This window comes from Lepidochelys kempii, chromosome 10, assembly GCF_965140285.1.
Source record: "Lepidochelys kempii isolate rLepKem1 chromosome 10, rLepKem1.hap1, whole genome shotgun sequence".
NCBI classification, from domain to species: domain Eukaryota; kingdom Metazoa; phylum Chordata; order Testudines; family Cheloniidae; genus Lepidochelys; species Lepidochelys kempii.
The window spans coordinates 59058121-59081646 of record NC_136389.1 but is presented as its reverse complement, the minus strand read 5'-3'; the positions used below and the strand labels follow the sequence as shown (position 1 = coordinate 59081646).

The 23526-nt window shown below is 41.8% G+C and overlaps 1 protein-coding gene across 1 annotated transcript in view; it reads left to right on the top strand.

The window, feature by feature from the left end:
* Positions 1-8616: 8616 nt before the first annotated feature.
* Positions 8617-23526, top strand: part of MYZAP (myocardial zonula adherens protein) — a 91322-nt gene continuing 76412 nt past the window's right edge. The window contains exons 1-2 of the mRNA XM_073303761.2: positions 8617-8776; positions 16951-17040. Of these exons, the coding sequence (XP_073159862.2) occupies positions 8693-8776; positions 16951-17040 (174 nt within the window). The 5' untranslated portion in view covers positions 8617-8692. The remainder of the gene's footprint in view (positions 8777-16950; positions 17041-23526) is intronic.

Genomic DNA, 23526 nt, shown 5'->3' with positions numbered 1-23526 from the left:
GTGGTTCTACCCTCAATTGACTTCCTGCTAATTGGTGATGTGCTGTAATGCTGAAAGAGGTAGGTGAAAGAGAAATAAACCTAACCCATGTGCTGAGCAGATGGACAAGCAAGGATGATGCATTGGAAATCCTGGGAGTGGCTGATCAGGTTTACTGGTAAAACACATGGCAAAGTTTCAAACTATTTGGGTGTGTGATCTCATTTCGTGGATCTCTCATTAAAGGTGCATTTCCCCATGTAACTTGTTTACTCACTCAAATTGCGCTATTGGTAAATTATTTGTTGATTATTTAGTCTCCCTTCTGACCGTGCTTCAGATTATATTGCAATCAAACACAAACGTTGAAAATATTTTTGAGGAAGACCAAAACCATGGCACCAACCTCACCTTAATTTTGTGGAAGTCCAGTTATGAATTTGGGGGCTAAGCCCCATCTATGTAATGAGATGAACTGAAATCCCCGATACAGATCCAAACTTCTCCAAAGCTTGGGCGCATTTGTATCTGTTATGTGAGACTCCTCATATCTCTGCTAAGTACAACTTTGAAACTGGGTTGTGTTATAGTGAATGGGGGAAATAAATGCCTCACTAGGCAAAACCCTTGCAATGGAAAGTATTTCTAGGTAATGCTTCTCCAGACAAAGCTACTTGTAGGTGTTTCTCCCTGAAATTCCAAAATAAGGCAGAACCCAAGCAATCCCCTGGTGAACTGCCCTCCTATTACTGCACACCAGTTAAGTCCAATGAGAGATTTTCTTCTGTGATAATAAATTAAGCTATGACTAACCATGTTCCTCTTTCTATTATTGCAGTGATTTATTTATTGGGGAAACCAGGGAAATCTTGGTCTTGTGGCCTGCTTAGGAATTTTCCTTGAATCTCTGATAAAGATGGGAATTCCAGCTAGGTTTTCTTCGAGAATCACTTGGCCAAGCTTATTCCGATGGGACTCTTGTGATATCAGGGGACTTACACCAAGGTGAATATGGCTCATTATACTGTAGTGAATTTCTCTCGTAGGACTATTTAGTTCTTTTTGGTGTATAAAAAGAAGATAAAACAATGGGCCAGATTCTCTTGCTGTCTAAGGCCAATTTGCTTATATAGCACAAATGCCAGATGCATTCATTACTAGTGTAAGGGGGAATAGAGGGAGGGCTGGGGGGATAAGAACAGCTTTGATACCGCATCTAGGGAGTATACCACAACTTAACTGTAGTAGTAGTAATGGGTGTGTCTATTGTTCCTCTACCTGTCTTAATTTGCTCACTTGCACAGCAGTCATGAGTCCTGCCCCTTGTTCAGTAAAGTTGCTATTTATGTGATTCATTTTTAAAATGACATGCATTCTTCTAAATAAGGCTGTTGATTAATCACAGTTAACTCATGCGATTAACTCAAAAAAATTAACTGTGATTAAAAAAATTAATTGCAATTAATCGCACTGTTAAATAATAATACCAATTGAAATTTATTAAATATTTTGGATGTCTTTCTACATTTTCAAATATATTGATTTCTATTACAACACTGAATACAAAGCATACAGTGCTCACTTCATATTATTTTTATTACAAATATTTGCACTGTAAAATGATAAACAAAAGAAATAGTATTTTTCAATTCACCTCATACAAGTACTGTAGTGCAATCTCTTTATCATGAAAGTACAACTTACAAAAGTAGATTTTTTTTGTTACATAACTGCACTAAAAAACAAAACAAAGTCAAACTTTAGAGCTTACAAGTCCACTCAGTTCTACTTCTTGTTCAGCCAATTGCTAAGAGAAGCAAGTTTGTTTACATTTGCAAGAGGTAATGCTGCCCACTTCTTCTTTACAATGTCACCTGAAAGTGAGAACAGGCATTTGCATGGCACTTTTGTAGCCGGAGTTGCAAGGTATTTATGTGCCAGATATGCTAAAAATTCATACATCCCTTCGTGCTTCAGCCACCATTCCAGAGGACATGCTTCCATGCTGATGATGCTCGTTTAAAAAAAGCATGCGTTAATGAAATTTGTGACTGAACTCCTTGGGGGAGAATTGTATGTCTCCAGTTCTGTTTTACCCGCATTCTGCCGTATATTTCATGTTATAGCAGTCTCACTTCCACAGCAAATTTGACAAAATACAAAGAAGGTACCCACATGAGATTTCTAAAGACAGCTACAGCACTCGACCTAAGGTTTAAGAATCTGAAGTGCCTTCCAAAATCTGAGAGGGATGAGATGTGGAGAATGCTTTCAGAAGTCTTAAAAGAACAACACTCCGATGCGGAAACTACAGAACCCAAACCACCAAAAAAGAAAATCAACTTTCGGCTGGTGGCATCTGACTCAGATGATGAAAATGAACATGCTCGGTCCACTCTGCTTTGGATCGTTATTGAGCAGAACCCGTCATCAACATGGACGCATGTATTATGGAATGGTGGTTGAAGCATGAAGGGACATATGAATCTTTAGCGTATCTGGCACGTAAATATCTTGCGATGCCAGCTACAACAGTGCCATGCGAACACCTGTTCTCACTTTTAGGTGACATTGTAAACAAGACATGGGGAGCATTATTTCCTACAAATTGTAACCAAACTTGTTTGTCTGAGCAATTGGCTGAAGTAGAACTGAATGGACTTGTAGGTTCTAAAGTTTTACATTGTTTTGTTTTTTGAATGCAGTAATTTTTTGTACATAATTCTACATTTGTAAGTTCAACTTTCATTATAAAAAGATTGCACTTCAGTACTTGTATTAGGTGAATTTAAATATACAATTTCTTTTGTTTTTTACAGTGCGAATATTTGTAATAAAAAATAAAGTGAGCACTGTATTCTGTGTTGTAATTGAAATCACTATATTTGAAAATGTAGAAAACCTCCAAAAATATTTAAATAAATGGTATTCTATTATTGTTTAACAGTGCAATTAATCACAATTTTTTTTAATTGCTTGACAGCCCTACTTCTAAACTGTCCTTCCACCTCTTTTGTGTATGCTTATGGGAATAAATCTATTACTCATTTATTTTGTGCCAGTGTTTATACTTCAGTATCTTCTATCATTGCATTGTACTCTGCAACTTATCACTGTCAGCTGTGACCTTTTCACTTCTTACAGTTAAGCAGGTTGTCAGGCCTGGTTGTACTTAGAGGAGAGATCTACATGGATAATCTAAATGCTACAGGAAGAGGAAGTAGAGATGGTTAGTTTGCAGGTGTTACTCTTCCAGTTGAGTTGGTACTGAAACAATGCCACAGTGTGGTGGAATGGGGCACCGTGCTGTGATGGGTTCCTCCCGGGGTGCCACCTGGAACTAAGGTACCACTGAGCGCCCTGGACCCACCAGCCTGGGCTCCCTCTCACACTGTACTGCTGCGACAAGCTGCAAAGCCCTCCAGCCTGCACTTTCACCAGCATTCATACAGGCAGGGACACACCCAGCTGCAGTTACACACAGGCTCTCTAACCACCAGCTTCCCAGCCTGGGACCCCCAAAGCAGTACTGTCCTGCCCTGGTCAAATCTGGCCAGTATATTGGTTTAATACCCAGTCCGCTTCCCCCTCAATGCGAAGAGAACAGTGCACACTTGTGGAAACCAAGCAGAGATTTTCCCCAAGCACTCCAGTCAAAGCTCACTGGTTTAGATTATAACATAAAATAAGTTTATTAACTACAAAAGGATAGATTTTAAGTGATAGCAAACTGATCAAAGCAGATTACTGAGTAAATAAAACCGCAAACTGAGCTTAACATACTAGATAGGGTGAGAATTTGCTAATTCATATCCTACCTGAGTGATAAACAGGCTGGCAGATTCTTAAGGCACAAGCTGCCTTTGCTTTGCAGCTTGGGTTTCCCAGGTTTTCATACACAGCTAGAAATCCCTTTAGGGACCATCACTTCCCCCCCATTCAGTCTTTGTTCCTCAAGTTTTTCCAGGTGTGGTGTTGTAGGAAGAGTGAGGTCCCAGCATGATGTCATTTCCCCCCTTTTATATCTTCTTCCCACTTGCTGAAAAGCTCTTTTCCCATTGTGTAGTGCTATCTTTGAGAGGTTTCTACTGTACATCATTCCTGGGGTAATCCTTGTGCTTGTGTACATTTCCTCAATAAGCCATTAATATCGCTTGGCCTTTTTACTGTTGTATGTGAAAGGCTGCTTATGGGTGTTTTCAACCTCACAACATGTTTCAGTAACACATACATAGCCAAACTTCATAATGTCACATAGATGATCGCACATACAATACAAGATATTAATGACTTGCAGATCAAGACTTTTAGAATGATACCTCACAAGGCATACTTTGTACAAAACATATCCTAATTACGTGATAGTGGTGAATATTGGGGTGCCGGGGTGTCACACGTGCTACTGGAGATTTCATCTTCTGGATATAACATAAAACTTGAAGCCCTAAGAACTTATAGCATTATACTTTTTGACCACATTGCACCCATGAGGTGGCCACCTCTCAGTGATGGATGAAGTTGCGTGTGTGTGTATGTATGTATATACACACGCTTCTCTATCTATAAATTACACTTTTAAATTTTATTAAATCTACCTAACCAGTGCTCTGTGTGCATGTACAATTGATATATACAGAGAGAGAGAGAGAGAGAGCTAATATCCAATAGCAAAATCTTCCCCAAATTAGAATCTTTAGTGGCCTAAGAACTTTAAAGCTGCTTGATTATTTTTCACAGGATGTATGCTAAGCACTTTCTGATAATTGGGTCTCTTTAAGGTATCACATGTTGGGCAACCAAATACACTCGTTATGCTTTAAAACCTTGGCTGTAGTTCTTGTTAGACTGCGTGTTGCTCAAGAATGATCATTAAGGACCTGATCCTGAAATCATTATCTGCCTGATACAATGTTTATTGCTCTGAGTAGTCCTACAAACACACACTGCGAAAGTGCGTACAATTACATGTATGCACAAATGCAGTTGAATCCCATTTCTATTGGCATTGTTTTGTTTGGTTAGGTGAGTTGCAGGTGCTCAGACCCACTCCAGCTGAGGCTTTGAGTGACTAATCCTCTGTGGGACATTCTCTTTTGTGGTTCCTACCTCTTACACAAGAAATCACTCACTCAAGAAATCACTCAAGAAATATCATTGTGTTATTATTCTTCACCTATCTATCAGGAATGTTCTGAGCCTTTATTAATGCTTATAAAGCACTCCAAGAACCTCAGCAGAAAGGTGCTGTGTAAGTTTAAAGGTGCTGTGTAATTATTAGAAGTACAGTAGATAATGAGAAATCAATGCAATCCTGCTACACAATTCCATATTCTCATTAATATTTTCATATAAATATGAAATTTATCATATAAATAGCAATTAACCCCAGGGGTTCCTTTTTAGATTGAACCCTACAGTAACTGAAAATAACTTCAATAAGGTAGAGAAGGGGTAGTGAGAACCCAGCAAACTGAAATACATATACAGAAATGCTTTCCACAATTACATTTGAAGTCAGTGGGGCTTCTTACATGCTTAAATATCTTGTTGAATTGGGTTCCTAAATACCTTCCATGATTCTGTTCATGTGATAGTCTTTGCTGTAAATGGAATTCATGGGTAAGGGACAATGAAGGCTGCATATCCTTTAATCTCACTGGCAAGTGAAGCCTCTTCAGAAGCTTAAGTATAACACTTCACTCTTTGGGCTTGTACATACTGGCACTTACTTCAGTATAACTTAAGTCACTCAGGGTGTGGAAAAGTGACGTAAGTTACACAGACCTAAGTGCTGGTGTGGACAGTGGGAGAAGCTCCCCATTGACATAGCTACCGCCACTGGGAGAGGTGGAGTAATTACGCTGATGGGAAAACTGTCTCTCATCGGCATAGAGTGTCTGCTCTAGTCGTGCTTCAGTGGAGCAGCTATATCGGTACAGCTGCAGCAAGTCTAGTGTAGACTAGCCCTTTGTGTAGCAATAAAAAATGGGATTTTGTTTGGCTTCATAACCCATGTGTGAGTCCATGCCTTGATGTGGAAACTTATGATTCTTCATGAATCCTACAGCATTATCATTCCATTTGACAAGGCATTGCCAAACAATCACTCCTCCTTCCATAGCTTACTTCCTTCACACCTTGCCAGCTATTGACCTTTCTTTCCTGAAATATGGGTGGTGCTGCTTTGCGGAAGAAGAATCCATCCCTTTAAAATGCCTACATGTAGACATGTACACTTCACAGCATTGTAAACTCTGCCTTTGTTAATTGAAGGCTGGATTGCCCTTTCCTGCAGAAACGCCCATGGGAGGCGAACTGGAAGGATTTCATTGCAGTTGTCCCCTCATTAGTCAGAGAAGGAAGTTTTACTTCCTTCCTGTGTGGGAAGAGCCATTGGTCAGGCCTTCAAACCTGCTTATCCACAGAAGCCCAAGGCCATTTGTATGGAGGCCTTGTAGGTCCCCTCCCTGACAGCACAGGTCCCCTGATCACCTTGAAGAGAGCTTCCCATTCTGGAGGGAGTCTGCAGAAGTTATAGTACCTTTTTCAGGGAATTTGTGTGAGGATGGGGGGAGGATGGGATGGGTCCTCCCTAGCCCACTACTACCAACCTGAGACCTTAACTACTCCTTATCAAAAGCCTGTGCAACTCCTTTCCGTCCACATGGATCCCAACTCTGCAGATGGCTCTCTATATTGTGCTAGGAAAGGGTGACGGTGGGCAGGGGGACACTCGAGGTAGAAGGGGTGAAAACTTGATAGTTCACTGCAAAGTTTTCCTTTTTCCATTTCAGATTAGTTCCACTTCTTTAGCATTCCTGAAATCAGAAAACACCAAAGCTAATAATGATATCCTTAATTATATTATTACGTACATCTCAAATATGGTATATTTTTCTACAACTTTTGCCCTTCAGGTGTGACGTCCTATTACCATGATTACACTGCATAAGGCAGACACACAGAGCCTAAGAAAGTAACTGTGTGTGTATACATACACAAAGTTACATGGTGAATGAGACAGGGGTTTTGCAGTTCCCTTGTCTCATTTGCTGTGCACCATACTACTGACAGTTAACTTCTGTGTTTGTCCAGGCTGTATAATTGCTTCAGTTCTATTCTCAGAAGCAAAGAGAGGGAGAATAAGAAAGAAGGAAGTAAAATGAAACGGGAAAAACAAGTATCAAAGACTTTAAGCTAAATAAGCTTTAAAGACCAAACTAACCCAGAACCTGTAATTAACAACAACCCACTATAGGTATATAAACCTTATTATTGTCTCTTTCTCTCCCCTCCCCTCCTTTGTTAGAATCTAAACTCTTTGGGGAATGGGCCATATCTTATTGTCTGTAAAATGCTATATCATTTTATGGGCATAAATAATTAATGAAACACAAAAACTGGATGAGGTAATATTTTTTAATGGGTCAACTTCTATTGGTGAAAGAAACAAGAGAAGAGTTCTGTGGAGCTCCAAAGCATCTCTTTTACCAACAGATGTTGGTTCAATTAAAAAAAAATTACCACGCCTACCTTCCCTCCCCCCCTTTGCCCCCTGGATCCTGGGACCAACACACCTACAACACTACAAGTAAATAACTATGTCTTATACTGTTTACTAAGTGTAAAAGACAGAATACTAAGTGTAAAAGACAGAATACTAAGTGTAAAAGATGGAATGCTTGGCTATCTGTCACAAATAAATACAATACATGCAAGTATAGGCACACTATATATATTCAAACAGGCACACGATGCATATGTATTTATACACTGTGCATTTACAATATCCACATTCATACACACAAGCACTCACTCTGCATACATACACTATGCTTCCATACGATATGCATACAAATACTTATGCACTATGAACAATCACTGTACACAAATAGGATATAAATCCATGCTAGGTCCATGAGTGGAGCTTCTAGATTCTGCTGAAATACAAGTAATAACTAACAGACAAAGCACCCACCACAAATACCCAGTGCGCACACCTGCCGTGCGTGCACACACTGACCAATACCCAGTGCGCACACCTGCCGTGCATGCACACACTGACCAATACCCAGTGTGCACACCTGCCGTGCGTGCACACACTGACCAATACCCAGTGCGCACCCATGCTGTGAACACACCAACACATACCCAGTGTGCACACCTGCCGAGCATGCACACAGCCACGCTACCCAGTGTGCACACCTGCTGTGTATGCACACACCCACAAATGCCCTACATGCACCCCCCCACACAAATACCCGACGCACACATCCGCTGTGTGCACACCCCCCCCACACAAATGCCAGCTGCACACGCCTGCTGTAGAGCTGTACATACACCCACAACTACCCAGTGCACACACCTCCTGCACACTCACCCACCCATGCCTAGTGCACACACCCGCTGTGCATGCACACACCCACCCAGGCCCCGTCGCACCCGTGCACGCACCTGCTGCACCCACCCATGCCCCGCGCACCCCCCCGCGAACAGGCCGGGCACACAGGGGCCGCCCCGCTGCGTTGCTGACGAGACGCCCGGCGAGCGATAAAACGCGGGTTGCCTGACGAGTCCGGGGAGCACCGTGCTCGCCCGGCGGGCGCGGCGGCCCCTCCCCGGGGCGTTGGCTGGAGCCGCACCTGCTGGCCCCGGCCGGAGCGGGGCGGCTGGGCCCGGCGCCAGTCACTGAGGGGGAAGGCGGCGAAGGAGGATGCTGCGCTACAGCTCCGCGCTCACCATCACCACCACCGTCCCCAGGCCGCCCGCCGGCGGCAGCGGCCCCGGCGAGAAGCGGGTGAGTCACCCGGGAGCGGCCTCTCAGCCTGCCCAGCTCGGCCGCGGGGGGCGCTGGGTCCCCCCGGGCTGCTTCCCGCGCGGTGCTGCTGCCCCCGAGCCAGGGGTGAAGCCAGGCCTGGGGCCGCTCCTCGCGCGGGACCCCAGAGAGTCCTGCGGGCTAACTCTGAGCGGGCACCGTGTGGGCCAGGCTCCGCCTGGGGCTGCTCCCCGCTGGTCTGAGCTGGGCTTTCGGGCAGGGGTGGGCGCTAGTGCCCGAAACTCGCCTTGGCTTAGGGCACGTTCTGCTGTTTCACCCTCCTCCCGCCACAAGCGGCTGCCCAAATCCGCACTCGCCAATGGTAACCGTGAGCCCTAGTGTGCGGGGTCCGGTTATCAACACCAGGCTCGGCCAGCGCTGGCTCGGAGGAGCGGAGAGACTGCGGGCATTCCGCTCTGTGGAGAGCGCAGCAGAATCCAGGAGTCTTTTCTTCTCCCCCATTCGCTAAAGGAGCTTTTACAATGTAGGGCAAATGTCTAGTTCCCCATTTCTACTCCGCGTAGCCAGCAAGGTTAGAACAGAGCAGAAAGAAAAGGAGGACTTGTGGCACCTTAGAGACTAACAAATTTATTTGAGCATAAGCTTTCGTGAGCTACAGCTCACTTCATCGGATGACAGAAAGAAGTCTGACTTGGTTTAATGTACATACTTTAATAAGGATTGTTTTTAAAGGGCAGAACGTATATTTGTCCAGCAGTGTTTGCCCTCTAGCTATACATGTGTACAGGAAGATGTAGTTTACTAATGATTTTTCTTTTGAATAGAAGAAAAATGTGCCAAAATATATTTTATTGCATGGCAAAGACTAGAGCTGTAAAAGAAAGCGTATTGGTCTCAAGAGAAATACTGTGCCCCAGATCCTCAAAGGTATTTAGGGGTATAACTCCCTTTGCGGATCTGGACCTGTGCTTTTCGTTTTTTATGTTATGTTTTTTCAGAATTAATGTTTCTACTCTAGAGAGAGAACACACTTGACATCAAGATGCACAATTTCAAAGAAGAACAGTTCAAAGAAAATATTGCAGGATACTGCAAAATAGTGGTTTGTTTTTTTTTAAAATCTTCAGTAATTAGTTTAGAGCAAAAACTTTCCCTCTATGTATTTTGGCAGACTTCTTTTTTTCCCCCCCAATCTGTGCTTCATCTTTGTTTCTGTTCCAATCGAATTATCTACTGAAAACAGGATCAAATTTTGTGGGCTCTACAATGAGGTTTTCTTTTACTAGTCATAATATTGTGGCTCCAGTTTTTCCAGGTGTGCAGTTGTTTACAAACATCCAGCTGGATTTAAAGAATCAAGGACTTTCACATGCAGATGACAACAGATTAAGGATGCTTAAATTAATGCCTTAGATGCTGTAGCTAGTGGGTGTTGCTTTAAACCCATGAGCCTTTTAAATAGAACAATATTTAAATATTTTGGAATCTTTCATAATCAAGATAAGATCGGTAATGATGATGTAAGAATCTGCTTGGCAAGTCTTCTAAATGTTGTTAAAATTCTGGCAGATATAGTGACAAGAATGTTCCTACACCCACCCTACTTTAAATAGCTTTTTCAGTACTATAACAACATATGCTGTTATCATGAGAGGACACACATTCTTTACCTGCTGTAGTGGCAATAAATCAACAAGGATCAGGTGATAAGCTTGTCATTACAAACCAGTGTTGTTGTGTGACTAATCTTTTTAGAGAGACAAGGTGGGTGAGGTAATGGCTATGTCTACGCTACAGACCTTACAGTGGCACAGCTGTACTGCTGCAGCTGTGCTGCTGTAAAGTCTCTTGTGTAGCCACTCTGTGCTGATGGGAGAAATCTCTCCTGCTGGCATAATTAAACCACCCCAACAAGTGGCGGTAGCTATATTGGCAGTAGACACTCTCCCATTGACATAGCGCTGTTCTCCCCGATGCTTTTGACAGTGAAAATTATGCGGGTCGGGGGGGGGATGTTTTTCACACCCGTGATCAACAGAAGTTTTGCTGACAGAAGTGCTAGTGCAGACAAAGCTGGTATCTTTTTAATGGACCTACTTCTGTTGATGAGAGAGACAAGCTTTCAAGCTAACACAGAGCTGTTCTTTTGGAATACATAATAGTTATCTCTGTTCATCTAACAGCAACACCCACCTGTTCATCAGAGAACACAAAACCAGTGAGGAATGTTATCATGACACCTGTTGCATACAGTAACCAGTGAGACTGGTGAAGTTGCTGTAGCAAAGTCATCTGCCTTTGTATGCTAGGAGCCAGTTAACTCTCTGACTTCACTCTTCATCACAAATATAAGGAGTAAACAAACTTAGACTCATGGTGGGTGAGAAGCGAAGTTATTAAACCGGAAAATTAGAAAGCTTTGGAAACTGCAATTATTATTATTATTTTATTATAGTAATAATAAGGAAATAAGATATTTTAGTGGAGAATTACATAGTATAATGTGGCCTTACTTCCTAATTCTTAAGAATAAAGTGATTCCCATCCTCATTATTCATAATAAGTTTCATGTTTGATATTTTTCTTCTAAACAGGTTAATATTGAGAGTATATTTTAGAATACAAGTTTTTTTTTTTAACTTAATCTACTCTAGCCTACATTCCAGGACAAAGTAAAAATATGTAGTTCTGGTAATTTGTAAGAATGCAGTCCCTTTTTCTAGTGGCAACAACGGAATTAATTTGCAAGTAAAACTCTCTTTTGTAGTGAAAAGTTAGCTCCCAAACATGGCTATTCAAAAAAGGGAATGAAAACACTTGGAATAACAAATGAAGTAAAATTACACCCAACACAAGATGTCATAGTTCCATCTACCTGGAATCACAGGAAAAGTGTCCATTAATCATGTTGTTTTAGAGATGAATCTAAAGGTGGCTATAATTACATTTTTTCCACAGATTGTCTGTCAATTGTACCTTATCACCAGATTAATCTTTCTGCACTGACTGAAACTAAAGACTTGTTTCTTGTCTTGTCTTCAGAAGTTTAGAATAACTTCGGACCCTATGCAGAGTGAGTGGTTCTTAAGCTTCACCCATTGAGCAAAGATCAAAAAAAGTCTATGGAGGCAAGCAGCAGGGAATTACTCGACAAAATTCCAGTCCCCAAACCACTTGAGTGCCAGAAGCAATTGTATCTTTATTGGCATAACCAATAACATCTCCGGCTTTTTGATCCCACACCCTCTAAAGTCAGTGGGAATTTTGACATTTTCAGTAGTTGGGTCAATATTGAGCGTCTTACTCCAGTGGGAGCAATATGGAGATCTTAGGAAGGACAGATTATCAATAGACAAATATTACTTTGCTAGAAAAATATCATTTTGGTCATTCTAACCCTATTGCTGGCATTCTGGCTCCACATATTTCACTAGTATTTTGCTTTAAAAAAAAAGTCTGCAGAACATTTGTCAAAATAATCATTCAGGGTTTGAGTCTGTTACTCTTACTTGTGTAAAGCAGACCCCTGCTTATTCAAGGAGCATGCTGCTCAGTGTGAATAAGGATTGTGGAAGTGGGGCCCTATTTTTTTTTAATATAGTCTAAAATTTTAAACTTACCTTCAGTATTTTCTTTTTAAGTGCTATATTGCAACAAACTATCTTTGGTGATATCCTGCATGATATAAGCATGTCTCCAATTATTAACTTCCATTCCATTTGGCAAACTAATGTTAAGAGCTGTAGTGAACCTGTCTTTGCTTCCCTGTGTGTGCATCAGTCTCACAGATGACATCCAGCGTAGCTCTGGGAATATTGCTCATAGGTTGGTGGTTATCGCAGAGTAAACAGTGGGCACATAGTATTGTCCAAATTGGGATTACTTTCTTTGTTGAGTAGTTTGCTAAAACTGTGGTCACTGCAAATTATAAAGTTTACAAGTGATGGATTTTTTTAGATTGTTTCTGATTCTTTATAAAACCAAAGTTATACCCCTACATCTACCAGGAGTTCAGTAATAGCATGATACGGTCAATTTCATTCTAACCTGTTGTGAGGGATAGCTCAGTGATTTGAACATTAGCCTGCTAAACCCAGGGTTGTGAGTTCAATCCTTGAGGGGGCCATTTCGGGATCTGGGGCAAAAATTGGGGATTGGTCCTGTTTTGAGCAGGGGGTTGGACTAGATGACCTCCTGAGGTCCCTTCCAACCCTGATATTCTATGATGACATGGAGGTAGATGGGCGAATGCTTCCAGTCCATAACTTGGCTGCCTACTCAGAGTACCGGTGCGTCTATGCTACAAGCTCTACAGCAACACAGTACTTGTTATAGCAACTGAAAGGGTCTTTCCACATAACCCCAGTGTTTCAGTCCATTTCTTCTTCACTTTCAGCTCAGTCATATTTCTCCGCCCTTCACCCAGCACTTAGTTCAGTCTCTCCCTAGTCTGTATCTGAGGTACCCCGTCTTTTTCTGAGGAATTTCTGCAACCATCCCCACAGCTAGAGAGTGCTGGGGTTGATTCCCTCTGGAGCTCATTACAATTGTTCCTTGATTTGACCAATAAATTTGTGAACAAACAATGCAAAACGCTACTTCCCCAAGAGGCAACATCAGCTGAGGATCTGGCCACATGTGTATGTAACTTGTGTGGGGGGAAAAAAAAATCTTTCAATTACATTTTCTATTAAAATTGAATGGGAGAGTTGGTTCAATGCTTTGTGGCATCAGAGATTCTGGAATCCCAAGTGAGGTTGTGTGAGTATATGCCCAATCTGTTTTATGGCGTCATGCAGCTACTTCTTTCATGTGCCCCTTGAGACAAACTGTCAGGCTGGTGTTCGTCCAAAAGGCTAGTGACTGGTTCTGTTTGAAAATGTGTGATTGTTTTCTGTGGCATTTGCAGAGATGTTGGGATTGGTACATGGGTTCTGATTTAATTGGGGATGTATGGTGATTGTGAAAGTGTGGGTACAGTCCTGTTTGGTAAAATTCCATTTCTGCAGGGTGATGAGGTGCAGTTTCTTCATCTATGTCTCCTAAAGGGTCTGTAGAATTTGATGGGGGATCCCAGTCTTGTCAACTGATGAACTCTACAACAGTCTGGCCTTTAGTATTCTGTGAGCATTGCAAGCTGAAATGTGAAACAGTAAAGTTTTTGTTTCACTTTGCTGCTTGAAGTACTCAGAGCAGAAATACTGATGAAAATATGATCTTCTGGAGTGTGTGTGCATATGCGTACTGCTATGCGCCTGAGGGGATGGGGAAATAAAGGGCAGAGAAAAGAAGGGCTCCTAGGCGTTATGGTAATATAAATACAGTAATGTTTTGGGGGGATAATAGAGAATGAAGTATGAAAAGGGTGCTACCTTGAATTTTTTTTAAACTTAAAGAAAAAGAAAGAGGAGAAAGGAAAAATATAAATATCCGTGGTCTCAGCCAACCAAAGAACCAATGAAAGAACCAGTCAAAGAGCTGGGGATGCTGTGCAATTGCTAAACCTAACTTATTACTCTTCCCAGTTATTCAGTTTCCTGCACTCTGATTGTGGGTCTGCATAATTATTGTTTGGGTGCAGTAACCAAATAGCATGTGAATCTCATTCCCTGTACTCTGGCAGACAGTCACTGTTCACCAGTCAGCGTATGGGGACTTGTATAATTTCAGTATGATTACTGACAAATAATTTTACTGTGAATATTTAAATCAACTGCTGACTGGCTCCTTTGTTGAATGCCATGCACTTTGCTTGCTTCAAAGATGGTGTATGCTTCTGTTTATCGTTCTCTTGTCTGTGAACAAGAAAAATACCTAAAATCAAAGAAATAGAGGTTGTCAAATCACTGAAAGGGAGACTGTATTCAATTCTGTCTGGTCTGAAATCACTGGGAGCAAGATTTGGCCTTCTTTCTTTCATCACCTTCCCTTGCAACCCCCTAAATTCCCTTGTGTTCCCTTGCCATCCTACGGGTCAGGAAGGTGCTTGTCTCCACAAGAACACTCATAAATGTTTGTCTTTGTTTGCTTATATTGGAAGACTGCCCACCTCTCCCTTCTGGTTCATGCCTGTAAACGAATATGTATTAGGGAGAAGAGCCTTGCTAAGTTGATGGGAGGAAAGAACAGTGGAAAGTAAAAATTAAGGGGATGGGTGGGGGAAAAGGGGTGATAAGAGGTGTATATGGGCTTCCTGATAGTCATATTTTGTGCCAATAAACTCCAAAGTCAAGGAGTTTAGTAGTGTAGGGTACGGTTATTAACTTATAAACAGGAAGTGCCTTAAATTTCTCTGTTATAATGGCTGAAAGGAAGAATCTGGAATTCTCTTTAATGACAGTTACAGATACCACCTAATCAGTGTCAAAAGCCAGTGTACGTGGACACAGTCAAGGTTGTATTCATCGTTTAAAAATAAATCACATTGTTTGTTCCTCTGGAAACTGGAAATTAAAATGTTTCGTTACCAAATTTAACATCCTTCATCACATGTACTTTGGCTTGTTGTTGTAGGTTTGATAATGAATGCTGATTAATGGCATTGAGCTCTTTTTGTGTTTAAAATTGTTTTGCAAATGGATCTAAAGATCTAAATCAGTGATACTCAGACTGAGTCTCGCTTGTGAGCCACAAGTGGCTCTTTAATGTGTCTCCTGCAGCTCTTTGCAGCACATGATATTAAAACACTGTGATTTAATTATTAACCAATCTGGATGTTTTTACTATGTTGTTAAACAACTGTAGTTGATAAAATAATATGTGGTGAGTTATTTTGCTGAGTAAAAACTAAATATTTCCCGTCATACTGTTGAAATATGAATATATAGCACTATAGTAAATGAAACAAAGAATTCATGTGATGGTGTCTTTTGGGTAATGTTGATCACTAATTTGGCTCCTGAACCACTGAGGTCTGAGTATCACTGATATAAATGGATCTAAAGGGCCTTGAAAGTGAAGACCAGTAGCTTATGTTCAAAGTGACAGAGCAAGGGGAGTTAATAGAGGGATGAACTGGTCAAAGCAACAGGCTGAGAAAATGATCTGTGCAGTAGCAATTTCAGTGAATATGAGTGAAACAGGATTGCATTTTTCAATGCTGGAGAAAAGGATGTAGTAATTGAGGCATGAGGGCCTGGATGAACATTTTAGCTGTGTGGATGGATAGGAAAGGCCATAGCTTAGACCTATTACGCACAAAGAATTGTGAAGAATTAGACATGGAGGTCAGAATCCAAGATGATACCCACATTATAGGCCTGCGTGACAGGTAGGACGGTAATGGTGTCCATAGTGGCTGAGAAAGCGGGAGGGAGGGATTTTTGTGGGGAGGCGAATTTAAGAGCTAGACATCCACAAGGAGATGTCAGAGAGAGTCTGGGATTTTTGTTTGGACAGAATGTGTTTTGTATTTCAATAGTTGGTATCTATTGCTTAGAAATCATTTATTGCTTTTTATTGTAGCACCTAAAGGCTCCAGCCAAGACTGGGACCCTGTCATGCTAGGCACTGAACAAACTTGTAATAAAAGACAGTCCCTGCCTCAAAGAGCTTACAATCGAAACAGACAACAAAGGGAAACAATGTGATGGGAAAATAGTATTATTAACCCCATTTCACCAACGAGGAAGTGGCTTTTCCAAGATCACATAGGAAGAGGGACCTTGATTACACTTTTTTATGAAAGCGTTTATGAACTTTTGGCCATGTGCATAATTTACCAATGTGATTAATCTCATTGAATTCAGTGGAACTAAACTCATGAGTGTTTCCAGGATCAAGCTATTGGTATGTCCTCGACATAAAAACAGGGTCTGTTCTAGAAAGCATTTTGTGTTTTCAGATACTGAATCTCCCATTTTAAAGATCAAAGATGTGCCAAATTTCAATCCAAGGCAGAGAAACTGAAGAAAACTATTTTCAGTGTTAGTGTATTTCAATCCCCAATGTCATTTGGGTGAACATAGCAAAACCCCATTTCAGTCAACAGCATGTTATTGTTTCAGGTATGTAATGTTCTCCTTGAATTAGTTCTTGCCAGCTAAAGAACCCAGCCATTAGAAAGTAACTTTTTCCATTGTTTGTGGCATGGATGAAAACTCAAAAACTAGTGCATCTTATTTTGTAGAGGGGTCTGTTAAAATGACCTTTCTTAGCATTCTTAAAACTGAAAGAAAACCTTTGTTTCTTTCTAGATGAATGTCTGTAGATTACGCCTAACAGTGCCACCTGATGAAGGCTCATTTTCTGAACAAGGAGCAAATAAACCGGAAAGAACAAAAAAAGTAAGTGCATTGGGTGTAGGCTGGCATTTACGAGCACGCAATCAGTAACAATCAGAATGTGTTTGTTTCATCCCTTCCACAGAAATAAGATTAACATTGATGGGAATTTCAACATCTTTGCAAATTTAAGAAAAGAAAATTGACATTTCACATAAAAGTTATACTGTGTTCAAAACTGAGGTATGGGTGAGCTCTGAAGTTGGTGGCAGCAAAATTGTGCCTGGAGGTATAAGGGTTAGAACAGTTTTGCAACACATAGGCTCTAGGTGATGGGCAGTTGAGGTACTTGCAAGATTTTATTATTTAATATTTGTAACAGAAGCCCAAATCAAGATCAGGGCCCCATTGTGTTAGGCACCATACAAGTGCCTGCAAAGGCAAGGTCCTTGTCCTGAATAGTTTACCATCTTAGGGTTTGATCCTGCAAAGTCTTAAACGTATGAATGGTCCCCATTGGTTTCAGTGGGACTACTTGTTTGTGTAAAGTTCTGCATATGCTTAAGTTTTTTTGCAAGATTGGTGTCTTAAAAATGTGAGTTTGAACTGGCCTTCATATGACTTTTGGGGCCGGGGGGGAGTGAAGTGTAAGTTGTTAGACCGATACTGATGGGAAAAATACAAAAGAAGGAAATCCAGGTTCTTCTGGGAAGAAAATGGTACGAGAGCAGTGCGGTGAGAGAGACAAAGGGTCCAGTTCTGTTCCTACAGAAGCAGTGGCAAAACTTTGTGAGTTTCGGGGTGCAAGACCAAGCTTTAAAGACCAGATTTTTACAGTTATTTAGGCATGTAAACACCTTTTTAAAAAAAGCACCTGGTGCCAGATTTTTAGTGCCATAAATATGTTTATCTTGTCTTAAGCCAGGATTAAAAAGGAAAGCTGGGCATCTTTTACTATTTGACCACATGAACACTTTTTAATAAACCAAACCAAAACAGGATATTAGCAGAACAATGTTTGAATTGTGATGCGGCACTCGGATCCCCTCAAAACACAACTACTTCATAGTATCTCTAAACTAACACAACTTTAGCCTGGTTTCAGAGTAGCAGCCGTGTTAGTCTGTATTTGCAAAAAGAAAAGGAGTACTTGTGGCACCTTAGAGACTAACAAATTTATTTGAGCATAAGCTTTCGTGAGTTACAGCTCTGTAGCCTGACTTAGCAAGAGACAAATGTTTTCTCTACTTTTAATTTTGTTCAAAATTGTCAAAATATAAGGCGTTTATCAAGTATCTATTGTGCAAAGATACAGGCTTGGATTCTTATTTACGCTAAGGCCCCTTGACATCACTGTGGTGTTGTTAAAGGGGTTTTAAAGTGGCTATAAATGTGACTTACACTCACTTGAAGATAGTTTAGTGTAAATTAGAATCAAACCCATAATATTTAAACTGAGTAGTTGTACCATGTGGAATACTTTTTGCCACTTTAAATCCTCTCCTCATTTGTATCTGATACCCAAGGAATTCCTGCTAATTAATTAGGGCAATGGATGTAGGGTCCACCCACATTAAGAGTAGTCTTAGTTTGTTTTTAAGGAGGATATATGTTGACTGTACTATGTGGGGACACAATAATGAAAAGAAGTGTCAGAGGCCCATGAATGATCAGAGCTGAGACAGGTTTTTATTTCTGACAGTCTTTTTCACTGTGAGGCCTTGAATTTAAAGGAAGCAAATGAGATTTCCCACCTCCTCCCTCTACAACTATAAATTCAAATTGCAAATTTAACATAAGTTGAGCCTGGCAGTTTTATACCAGAGAATGTATTAAGGGGGAACAACTGTATTGATCCTCTGTACAGTCTAGAATGCAAAGTGGTAAGTTTGTTTACATATTCCCAAGACACTGGATTCTTTCTACATATTGTTACATGATTTATATTAGTTAAATTCAGAATTATCTACCGGCTGTATGATCTTATTGCATTGTTATAACAGTCTGATAGTTTTCCAAAGGTAAGTAATTCTTGTCAATAATAATTGCTGATATTCAGGAGTATGTACAAGAGTATATATCTAGTTGGCAGTGGGCATTGCAATTAAATATTCAAAAACATGTGGAGCATTTTACCCCCCAATGCCATCAGATAGCTAAATGCATATCACCATATAAACAAACAACTGCAAAAAGTTACTGACTGTGAATCAGTTCTCACCTAAGACCTTTAAGAAAATTTTGTAATTTATTACTGATGGATTTTATTGTCACTGTAATGCATTGCTTGTATAAACCCTACCTGGTTGCTTATTAACTGGGAATGCACAAAGAGCTCTATTTATTCTTTTTTTAAATTTTATTTGCAGAATGATAAGATACTTTTATATCTCTTAAGATATTGTGATCAGATATCTGAGCTGATCCACCCATATTCGACTGACTCAGCGTTAATAAAATTACCTTTACTCTTAAAGTGCCTTACAAACATTAACTAATCCTCAGAACGCCTTTGTGAGACAGGAAACCTTAGCTCTTATAAATGGGGATAATAGAGACAAGGGTTAGGTGACTGTTCAGTTTGCAGGCTTGCATTTAACAATTAAAGTATGCAAATACAGCTCTGCAGTACCAAGAACCGAAAGGAACTGCATGACAGTCACTGGACAGCAAAGCTGTTTGATAACAATGTTGTATTGTCTTTAAATACTGGATATTGTCAAAAAACATTCAGAAAAATGCTAGTGTTGGATATGAAAGTAAGACCTTGTTTACGCTACAGATTTTTGTTGGCAAAAGGCAGTTTTTATCGACAAAATAGGAGAGGTGTACATACTACAATGCCACTTTTGCTGACCAAATTCACCTGTTTTGGCAACAAAATAAAACCATCTCGATGAGAGGCATGGAGCTTTTTGCGGCAAAGTTTTTATTGACAAAATGTCAGCGTAGACACAGCGCTTCGTTTTGTCACTGTAATTGGCCTCCGGGAGGTCCCACAATGCCCATCCTGACCATTCAGGTCAGCAGTTCGAACTCCGCTGTCCTGCACCTAGGTAAACAAGCATCATCCCCTCCATCTTTAAAGGCCATTTTTGAAATTCTACTTCCTGTTTGCTCAGCATGGAGAGCTCACATCGCATTCTCTCCGCTGACTATGGCGGCTCCACTGGGCAAGTAGTCTCCCACTTGGACCACAGTGGAGCATTTGGATCTGCTGAGTATATGGGGAGAGGAGGCTGTCCAGTCCCAGCTCTGCTCCAGCTGAAGGAATTTTGACAGATTTCTATGGGCAGATTTCATATGGTTTGTGCGATAAGGGCTGCTATGATCGGGACACTGCGCAGTTCCAAGCGAAGATAAAGGTGCTGAGACAAGTGTACCATAAGGCGAGGAAGGCAAACGGTTGCTCAAGTGTTGTGCTGAAGACCTGCTGCTTCTATAAAGAGCTGGACGCCATCCTCGCGGGGACCCCATCTGCACTGCCAAGAGCCCTGTGGATACTTGGATGGGGCTAGAGGCGGTGGACAGTGGACCTAACCCTGAGGACAAAGTCATGGACCCTAGAGGTGGACTTGGAGGATGATGTGGAGCCCATGGCAGAGTTGTCCGGTGGTGCTGCGAATCGGGAACTCTTCTCCTCACAAGAGGTGTCTGGCCAGTCTCAGCAGTCCATCTCTGGCGAGCCAGATGCTGGAGAGCAGACCCCTGGTAAGTGATCTTTTTGAGCTGATGCCGCTCAGTTATTTGACATATAGGTGTCCTTTGTTCTGTATCCAGTAGAAGTGGGTGAAGGGATAGAAATGTACAAGACTAGCTGTGTTTGAGCATGCTTCACATTCCCCTGTGCAGCTAAGCAGTGTGATGGTACAGTGTGTTGATTCACACCAAGATTTCATAGGAATCCTCCAGAGAGATCGCTAGGACACTTTCCTGGAGGTCCTCGCCAATCCTCTGTCGAAGGTTCCTTGGCAGAGCTGCTCTGTTCCTTCCTCTGTTGTAAGAAACTTTCCTTCGACGATCACTGGCGCAGGGACCAAAGCGGCACACAGGCAAGCAGCATAGGATCCAGGTCTGAAGCTGAATGCGTGAAGTAGATGCACCCTTGCATTCTTTCTTACCGCCAGGAGTGAGATATCTGCTTCAGTGATCCCCACCTGTGGAAAATGGTGGCAGAATTTACAATATTGTCCCTACTTGCCTCCAGTGATCCCGTTTTTTTTTTTTTTTTTTTTTTTAAAGTAGACCCTTTGCCCCATCTTGAATGCCCAACTGCCCGCCCCCTGGGCCAAACTCACCATGTTTAGTATATCCACCGAGCTGTTGCTTGCCAGGGAACAGTGAGAAACAATTCAATATGTGAAAAGAGGTGTATTTTAATGTCATGATGCAGTGCTGTGCATGCACTAACAATCATGCTTCTCTATATTATTGTTTCTTGTGCTTCTGCAGATGTGGCATTCAGGGGAACCACCTACACACTGGCGGAGCACCTTCATCAGATAAGGAAGTGACTAAGGTGGAGCAAGGAGAACATGTTCTGTGAGGTGCTCCAATTGTCTGAGGCAGAAAAAAGAGAATGGAGGGAGAAAAATGGAAAGATGGGATAGAAAGGACCGTGTGGAGCGCATTCAAAAGGCCCATGAGCAGATGATAAAAGTCATGGAGGAGCAAACAGAGATGCTGAAGTTCCTCATCGCACTTCAGTTAGAACAGATGCATGCTTGTCCCCCTCCCCCCCCGGCCAATACCGAACTGTTTTCCACGCCCTTCCCAAACTCCTCCCACACATTCCTTCCAACTTTTTGAAACATCTCAGTATCCTGTTCACTCCACTTCTTTGGACAGCTTCCAAAATGAGAGCTGGACTTAAGCACAGCTATGAGAGCATCCACTGCCTTGCATTGCTAACTCCCTTCCCACCAAGCCTTTTGTATGTGTTAATTGATATTTAATCAAAACAAACTCTCTCTGAAAGATAACCAGTCTTTATTTGTGTTCCACACTTGGTGATAGCTGCTGGTAGTAAAACATATGCATGTAGTTGTTTAATCATTTGCTTATGGTAAATCCCATGCGGGGAAACATCGCAAGTGTTAGGCACAATAAGAAAATTCAAAATAATGAACAGATTACTGAACGGAAATATACATTACTGGTTCTCATTATCAGAGTGTTTCCTCAAAGCCTCCCTGATTCAAATTGCCTTCTGTTGTGCCCCTCTAATAGCCCTGGTATCAGGCTGCTCAAAATCAGCAGTCAGGCAATCTGCCTCTGTGCTCTATCCCTGGTCAAACTTTTCACCCTTCTCCTCACAAAGATTATGTAGCAGGCAGCTATGACTAGATCTAAGTGAGGAAAACATTCCCATAATCTGCCATAAAGGCATCACCAGTGCACTTTTAATCTGCCAAATGTATATTCCATGGTCATTCTGCACCTACTCAGCCTGTTGGTGAAGTGCTCCTGCCTGCTGTCCAGGTTTCCCTTCTAAGGCTTCATGATCCTTGGGAGTCAGGGGTATGCTGGATCTTCCAGGATCACTGTGGGCATTTCAACATCCCTGTCCCCCATCCCCTGAATCTCCTGGTCTGGAAAGAAAGTCCCTGCTTGCAGCTTTCTGTACAGGCCAGTGTTCCTGAAGATACATGGGTCAAGCACCTTCCCGGACCAGCCCACGTTGATGTCAGTGAAATGCCCATGGTGATCCACAAAAGCCTGCAATACTATAGAGAAGTACCAGTTTCTATTCATGCACTCTGTTGCTAGATGGTCCCGGGCCAAAATTGGAATATGCGTTCCATCTATCGCCCCTCCAGTTAAGGAATTCCATTGCTGCAGAGCCATCCACTAGTTCATACACATTGCCAAGAGTCACAGTACTTCGTAGCAGGATGTGATTAATGGCCCTGTTCACACGTGTTAACGCGGCACCCACGATCAACTTTCCAACTCCAAACTGATTCGTGACCGAATGATGGTAGACTGGAGTCACCAGCTTCCACGCTGTGATCACCATGCACTTCACCACCAAGAGGGCAGCTCTCGTTTTGGTGTCCTTGCAGTGCAGGGCTGGGGTGAGCTCCGCACACAGTTCTAGGAAGGTGGATTTGCGCATCCGAAAGTTCTGCAGTCACTGCTCGTCATCCCAGGCCTGCATAACAATGTACTTCCACCACTCAGTGCTTGTTTCCTGACCCAAAAGCAACGGTCCACTGTGTGCAGCTGCTCCGTGAATGCCAAAAGTTCATCTGGTGTTTCTTTCCATGGCATACAGCAGGTCAGGCAACTTTGATTCCTGTTCAGATTGAGAGCTCATGATATAATGCATGACCATCCACTATATGTTCATAACAGTGACAACAGGAGCAGTGCAGGATCCATCCTTTCACACAGAGATGGCAGGTGCTGAGTAAACAGAGGCCATTGGAAAAATGTCACAAAATGTAGTCGGAAGACCCTGGAATGCTGGGACAGAAAATAATGCATCATGGGATGTTGAACCTGCCCCCATGATGTGTTGCGATCCACTCCGCCTTCCCACAAGCC